General features: G+C 29.3%; 1 protein-coding gene across 1 annotated transcript; it reads right to left on the bottom strand.

The window, feature by feature from the left end:
* Window positions 1-1,832: 1,832 nt before the first annotated feature.
* Window positions 1,833-4,572, bottom strand: LOC120117412 (replication factor C subunit 2). The gene is made up of 8 exons (XM_039137697.1): window positions 4,502-4,572; window positions 4,275-4,469; window positions 3,704-3,810; window positions 3,505-3,606; window positions 3,063-3,258; window positions 2,524-2,652; window positions 2,243-2,437; window positions 1,833-2,156 (listed from the first exon to the last, which is right to left on the bottom strand). The coding sequence occupies exons 2-8, from the start codon at window positions 4,431-4,433 to the stop codon at window positions 2,046-2,048; spliced, it is 999 nt and encodes a 332-aa protein (XP_038993628.1). The 5' UTR covers window positions 4,434-4,469; window positions 4,502-4,572; the 3' UTR covers window positions 1,833-2,045.
* Window positions 4,573-8,403: the final 3,831 nt, after the last annotated feature.

The raw sequence follows: 8,403 nt of genomic DNA, 5'->3' as shown, positions 1-8,403 counted from the left end.
TTACTACTTACACATGGTTTCCTTCTTTTATATATATAAATTCATTTTTTGAGTTTTGCTTTTCAGCATTTAAAAAATTATCATCCTTGTTTTTAACTCTAGACGTGAGTTCAAGTTGAATTCACAGTAAAATGATTGGCTTTTGTGGAGAAAGAACAGAACTTGTCATATTATATAATTCCTTCCTATATTTTGTCTATTATACAGTAGGGTCATAAAATTATTATCTCTCTCAGGGCATTAAAATTCATTGGATCGGCCCTGATCATGGAGGTTTGAGAATAAAGGGTGTAGGGTGGTATTGATATAGAGGTAGGGGTATTAATCTTTTATTAAAAATTAAATTAAATTTTATAGAGATAGATGGGATTGAGGGTTAAATGGGTATTAAAAGAGAGGGTAGGGTTAGGTAAGGGGGGGGGGGAATTATGTTGAAGATAATATCTTTTTTGTTAAATAGGTAAGGTTGAAGGTAAAGCGTGAAAGAAAATTTAAGAAAAAATTGGAGTAAAGAAAAAAGAAGAAGAAGAAGAAAGAGTAGGAAAATTTGATGAAAATAGAATAAGTTGGATTTTATTATTAGATCATATGTTAAAATTTTTGTTAAAAAGAGAGAAAAATCCATTATTCATTGTTACAACTATATTAACCAGACGGTGGAGATGAGGGGTTGTAGATGGTTGAGACGGTGGTAAAATAACAGAAGAAGAGAAATGCTCGAGACAAAACTTTAGAAAAAGAGAGTTTGATGAAGAAAGCAAATAAAGATGTTGCCATGTAAGCGGTTAATGGATTAAGTAAGCTTTCCAATAATTTCGTTAATAACCATTAACATCGTGATCAATTTATTATAAATCAATAATAATAATAATTAATTTATTATTTTTAAAATTTTAGTGAGAAAATAAAAATTTATTTTAAATATTAGTGGTTATATGTGTAATTCATCCTGAAAAGAAAAAAAAGGATTACGTGGGATCCAGCAAAAGAAAAACGCGTTACTTTTATGCGAATCTGCAAAAGAAAATGTTTAGGAAATGAGTTGGGTGACTCTATCTATTGCTTTAGGTTGCGGTCTCCGTATTCCTTCATATCCTTTGAAGCGACCCCTACGCCTTTGACATTCGCTGCCTCTTTACTTTATTTCTACTATGGCTCCTCTGTTCATTTTTTTTAAAGTTCAGGATAAACTTAAATTTCATTAATAAAAAATCTAAATTTAATTTTATACTGACAACAAACTCTAGCATCTAATTATTATGTATCAAATTAAATTTCAGATGCATAATTAGACAAAAAAAAATACTAAACTAATCTTCGAATCAAATTCAAATGTCAATATTTTTTATCCTTTTCATTCTAATTTATAAATATATATATATATATATATATAAATAAAGATGACGACAAAGCTCACAAATAACAAATATTAGTAACGATCAATAAAATTCACTCTAAAAAAAATCCAATTCAACTCAACTAGACCCAACTCATAATTTATAAACTTATATTGATTTTTTTTAAAATTTGAATCAAGTTATAAAATAAAAGTCGAATAACTTAAACCTTTTAATAATTAGTGAATTGATTTATAAGTTTGAGTTAAGTTACTCAATTAGAATCAAGTAGTACTATAACATTATAAATATTTACAATTAAATTTAAACAAAAACTCAAACAACTCAAAAAAAAATCAAATAAAATTTGAGTTAAATATAGGACTCGTCAACTCAAATAACTTGATATTTTAACTCGACTCGATCTGATCTAATACTCACTCCTAAATATCAGTACGCATACAGACATTGCATGAAGCTACATCAAATGAGACAGAAAAAGAATAATTAAACACTTAACCTTAAAGCCCATCATCAGGTTCTTGGGCTGCTTAAAATTTGGAGATAAAATGTCCATAGAAAGAAAATGGCAAAAAGCAACTTCAGTATTACCGTGAACACAAGGTCCTACTCCTACAAAAGAAACCTAATATATCCAAATGCAATGTTTATATATATATATATTTATTATTACTAACCACCTTTAACTCATGCTGCTTTAGCTGTTTCACGGGCTAGTGAAAACTTAGCCAGAAGACCGCACAACTGAAGATATGAACCAACTCCATCGCAGATTCGCATATGTGCAAACCCAGTTTCCTGCAACTCACAACAAACAAGGAGATATTGTGACAAAGAATTTGTTATAAGATGAAATAAACACAGGCCCAAAAAAATGGATGTACCTTCATGAATTCCAGTTTCAAGTACTCAGCCATATCATAATTCTTTATTATTCGGAAAAGTGTTGTGATTATATCAGTAGGAGAATACCCCAAATCATAGAGTTGCTTCAGACCCAAACAAGCATCATCGAATTTCCCTTCAAGTACATGGCGAACCATGTTCTTCACATGCAATGGATGAGGCTGGTCACAAACCTGAACAGAAACCAACTTATTAATATATAGCATTCCTGAAGTTACAAAACATACCATATTGGTACAAATCTTTTCTAAATTGCAACCTTGAAAACATTTTCTTGGTTGACAAAATGAAATCCACTGTATGTAGCTTGTAAGTTGTTCAACGCTTGCCTCATATCACCATCAGCAGTGAAAATGATAGCTTCAAGACCCTCTGGAACATGCGGAACCTTAACCAATAGCAAAATGAGATCAATCATGCATTTGAATCAACTTCAACAGCAATCACTAATGACAGGATTTCCAGTAGTTCAAAACAATAAACCTTTCACCCATACATAAGCAAATTTAAATAATTATTTCAAAGTAATTAGATAAGATTCTCCCTCTCTTTCCTATTTCTTGACTAATAGAAGATCCATCAGCCACTAATTTTAGTGTAACAAAGGAAATAAAAAAGGAGGGACTCCCATGAAAAAAAGGTTAAATTGGAAACATGCAAATGTTAGCATTTCACATAGGCTAACCAATATGAGTAAATAAGAAAACTAGAAGAAATAAATAAATAAACTATATACAAGAGTTCACAGTTTAGCCAACATACAGAGGATCAGAAAACTTGTTGAAAGAAAAATTGTACCTTTTCAGCACCTACAATCACCATGAGACGGCCTAGAATCTCTTGATCAGATAACCTTGAAAATCGGACAAGTGCACATCTACTCTGAATAGGCTCAATAACTTTTGATGATGTATTGCAAGCAAGAGCAAAACGAGTAGAATTTGAATATATTTCCATTGTCCTCCTCAAGGCTTGTTGTGCCCCAGATGTCATGCTAATGTTATAAAATATATAAGCATCAGATAATCAAAAACAAAATCAAAGAAAAAAAGTGTGAATCTAAGTCATAACAGTGTCTATAAAATCAAAATCAGAAGCTGCATCAGTGAAAATTAACAAAACATAAATACACCAGGTAAGATGATTTATACATAATTAGTAGATAAAAGCAACTTTTCAGGAGAAACAATAGATGCAAGGTTAAAAGCAAAATTTATTGGATACTCATTTAATGGTTTACCTGTCAGCTTCATCCAGGATAACTATCTTGTGTCGTCCAGGAGGTAAAGTTACTTTCTTTTGAGCAAACATCTTAATTTTGTTCCGGACAACATCTATTCCCCTATTTACATAAAAGAAAAATGAAAACCAAAGTTGTCAAATTTGTTATTCAAATATTAAAGAAATTAAAATGCCATGAAACACAACCATTGACTTACCTGTCATCAGAGGCATTAAGCTCCAAAACAGCCTCCCTATAGTTTGGCCCCAAAAGCTCATGTGCAAGAGCCAAAATACTAGTTGTTTTACCAGTTCCAGGAGGACCCTGTAAAATACCAAGCAGAATGTTCATGCAATCTTATTCATTTCTAGGAATTTTCTAATTTGCTTTCATTCATCAACTCATTAAACACATTAAATCCTTGAATAAACAACAGTCCTAAAGAAAAAAAAACAAAGAAGTTTTTTTTCAACGCTAGATCTCGCAACAACTAAGGTAAAATCACCCTTTTTATTTTACTGTCCTTTCCAACCAAATTTTAGGGTTTTCACAGATAGATTCCCTAAACATTTTAACCTAATAGTGAAATAGTACCACACAATAACGAAATCCGAAATCCACCAGTTATTCTAGGTTTTCTAGCAGAGTCTTCACTACTATATATTGGGGATTTAAACTACATTAAACAAAATGGCTAATTCCAGTAATAATAAAACATTTTAGATGGCTATTGAACAACTGAATCGTAATCAGAGGTATAAACTTAAATAGTGAGAGGAAAAAGGTACGGATAAGATGAGATTGGGCATGTTGCCATCGCGAGCGATGACTTGGAGCCGAGACACCGCGTCTTCATTGCCGACAATATCCGAGACTTTGTTTGGCCTATATTTTTCAACCCAGGGCACGTCGTAACCGGCGGCGGTGGAAGATGAAGAGGACGCCATTTCGGTGTTGAGACAGTAAAGGCTTCGCTAAGTTCTGGTGCCTTTTATTTACTTTAAATAAAATCCCCTTTTCTTCAATTTGGAGGGAAATATGCCCAAAACCTCACCCCCACCTTCCCCGCTCTTGCTTCTTTTGCTTAACTAAATTTGCACCATTTAAATAGGATAAACTGTGTATTTAATCACTAATTATCATTTTAATTTTATTTTGGTTACTCAATTGTTTTACTTTTTTTTAATTTTATATTGGTATTACGTTTTAGTTTCATTTTAAATATTTATCATAAAAAAATAACGGTAATACTAGCCTATCACCACAAAATAATATCACGTCATCATTAAAAAAAATAAAAAAATGACACATCAATAGTTTTGTTAATTTTTTAACGATGTATAATTAAAATGAAACTAAAATATAACGTTGGTGATAATTTAAAAAAAAAGTTAGGCAAGAACCAAATGACCTTAATGGTTAAGGTATTTGTTGATATTCTTCGAGTTCTTGACTTCGAGCACCACATATATATAGAGTATGAACGTTCATTGTATAATGATTGAGTGTCTTATTAAATTAAATATACCTTAAATCAACAATTCATCACCTGAGTCAACTCCTAAATATCGACTCAAAATTTTGGATAGTTAAACTTTAAATGTCGCAACTATATTAAATACACTTGGTTACGAGATTTATTGGACATCAAAATCCTTCAATGATTATTTTTAAGTATGCATGAGTGAATACCCTCATCTCCTCTCTTAAGTAGTCATCCTCTAGTGTATCCAAAATTTTGATTCAATCATATTAAATAGATTTGGTCAACATTGTACTCTTCGAAGGCATTTTCAAGCAGGTTTTGACATATATCATACCATTTTTCAACACTCTTATCAATTAGAACGTGAACCATTGAACAAAAGATCTAATTGCAATGCAACATCTTCTATAGTGATTGTACACTCTCCACATAAAAAATAAAAAATGCGTATCTCTGATCTCTACCTCTATATAATTATCTAATAGTTATTGGATTTAACTTAAAATATCAACCCACCAGGATACATAAAAAATCAATTTACCTTAAATACTCAATAATGACATCAATAGGAGGTTTTCTCACATGACAAATAAAGGGATCAGTAAATTGACAATTTCACTGTTAATTTTAAATAATTACATAAATTAGTTATTAAAACATATTAAATAAATAATAATTAACAAAAAATATTAATAAAATTAATTTTCTTACCATATCTGATAGATCGATTGAAATATGTGTCGAGTTTAATCTAAAAAATTCATTTTTACTTAAAAATAATAATTAAAACGAACAATAAAATAATTTTACGATTTTAATAACTAAACTAAAGATTACTACACAACTATACAAAATAAAGCCAAAATAGTAACATTTTTGTATCTATAGTAGATTCAATTTATTGTTTTGTCTTTATTATATTTTTACATCAATTTAATTCTTAAAATTGTTCTTGTATCATTCTATACTATACTCCTAATTTAAAATCTTAAATTGAGGATTTTAAGTTAGGGTTTGTAGTTTAGAGGTTATGAGGTTATGATCTAGGGTTTAGTGTTATCAATTTAGAGTTTTAACTTAGGGGTAGGGCATAGAATGAGGTAATTAAACAACTTTGAGAACTAAATTGATGCGAAAATACGATAGTGTCAAAAATAATAAATTGAGTCTATTACAGAAATAAAGATGACCCTTAAGTCAAAGATAAATAATTTAAAGAATTAAAAATTATTAACATCATATTTTAAATTTTTTATGCATCAAAATCCATGTGTAAAACATACATCAAGAAGCTAATCGGAGTGAGATATTTATTTTTAAGTTATAAATATACTAATAATGTATGATTAGAAATCTAATAAAACCTTGTAAATAGATAAAAACCTTCTAAATACAAAAAAGACATGCCTTCTAAACGCATCTTTCCGAAACTTTTTTAAATTTTGAATACTCTTTTTTGGTGCGAAAAAGGAAGCAACTTGGGAGGTTATATAGAGGAAGATGCGTCTCGCAGAAAACAGTTTTCCTAAATTTTTATTTAAAACGTGCAAGCCCAGAAATACACATTTGAATTTTTTTTTGAAATTTTCAAAGATTGCCACGAATTATAATACGAACCTTCCCTTTCTATCCAATGAAAATAAAATTTCTTGACACGTTGTGCCACATGGGAATGGCATGGGACCCGAAAACAATGGGTTTTGACCTGACCGACTTGATCGGATTGATTTTTTTTTTAATTTTTGGTTCGGGTCAGGTCGAGTCATTTTTTAAAAGGTGTTGTTTACGTCGGATTCGGGTTTAAGAAGAAAAATATATAACCCGAAAAAAATATAATTTTACATTATATATTTAGGAATAATTATAATAATATCCCTCTATATATTATTTTTTAATTAAATCACTGTTTTTATTGAATAAAAAGAATACCGGGTCGGGTTCGAATTTTCTCTCAAAAAATTGAAACGGGTTCAAGTCAGGTGGATGTATATATTTTTCAGGTCGAATCAAGTCGGGTGAAAGATATAAAATTTTCGGGTCAAGTTAGATTGGTCGAAACTCGACCTATGCTAATCCTTAGTACCACATATGGCAAAGGCATGCCCATCTAAGAGCGTTTTTGGTGAGACATTTTTTTTGAATGGAAAAGATAGACCAAGTCCATAATCCATTACATCAATTTAGCGTAGAAGGGGACCAGAGTAATCACGATCAAGTATAGCTAATAAAGGAAGAGAGCCACCACGAGCATTATCCATTTTTGCAATGAAATCGACAGAGCATTATTTGTTTCTCAATATATTTTTTTGAAAATCGACAAACCAAACCTTATTACTAATGCGCAAAATGGAGCGAAACAAGCCAATCATTCTGTCGACGGCCGGAGGGGAAAGGAGGCTGAGCAACTCGAAATATGTATAATTTATATAAATATTTTTTGTGTGTTTTATTCTTATAACTAAATTTTAAATGAATATTATTCTCGTAAAATTGTCTCATTTAATAATATTATTATATTTGATTTAACCAGTATTTTACTAAAATAAAAAGTAATTTAAAGAAAATAATTTTCTCAAATGAGTTTAACTTAAATATTTATTTTGGTTGAACTTTACTAATTTCAAGGAGTCCTGGATTCAAGTCTATCGAAGGTTAAAAATTAATTTATATTTTAATTGAATAAGATGATGATATATATATCATCATCTTATTATTCTAAAAAAAATCACTTAAAAAATAGCATACTATTAACGAGAAAAGAGAAAATAATATAGAAAATTAAAATATAGAAAATTAATGTCAATATTTTTGTTATTTTTTAACTAATGATGTTTAAAATAAAAATAATATTTTTATATTAAAAATAACTCAACAACAAAAATAGAGAAGAAATAACTAATATTATAGTTTATTTTTAGGGGAAAATACACAAATGGTCCCCAATTATAAAATACTACTTTATTAAGTCTCTTATTATAGAGAGTTGCTTTGTTGAGTCAATTGACTATTAAAAGTTATAAAATATCAACTAACTATTCATTAGCTAAATATTAACATGTGAACTAAGATATGATAATCGTTTGAGATAATTAAATCAAATTTTATCATATATCGGTAAACATGTTAATGTCCAATTTAGATTGTCTTCAATTTTTTAACGGAAAAGAACGATTTTGAAACATAATGAATAGTCAGATGTTTATTTTGTAACTTTAATAGTAGAATGAATCAACAAAATAACTTTTTATAATCGAAATATTATTTTATAATTTTTAATAACCAGACGAATTAATAAAATAATATCTTATAATTAATTACTGTATACCTTATTGTTGGTTTTATAGAAGAATTATGAATAATAATTGGTACGACAAGAATGATGAAATCAAACGACATTCTTCGAGCCCTAACTCATTCTAATTTCCTAAACA

Source organism: Hibiscus syriacus, unplaced genomic scaffold (genome assembly GCF_006381635.1).
Source record: "Hibiscus syriacus cultivar Baekdansim isolate YM2019G1 unplaced genomic scaffold, ASM638163v2 tig00110319_pilon, whole genome shotgun sequence".
Lineage (NCBI taxonomy): Eukaryota > Viridiplantae > Streptophyta > Magnoliopsida > Malvales > Malvaceae > Hibiscus > Hibiscus syriacus.
This window is presented reverse-complemented; position numbering and strand designations above follow the sequence as displayed.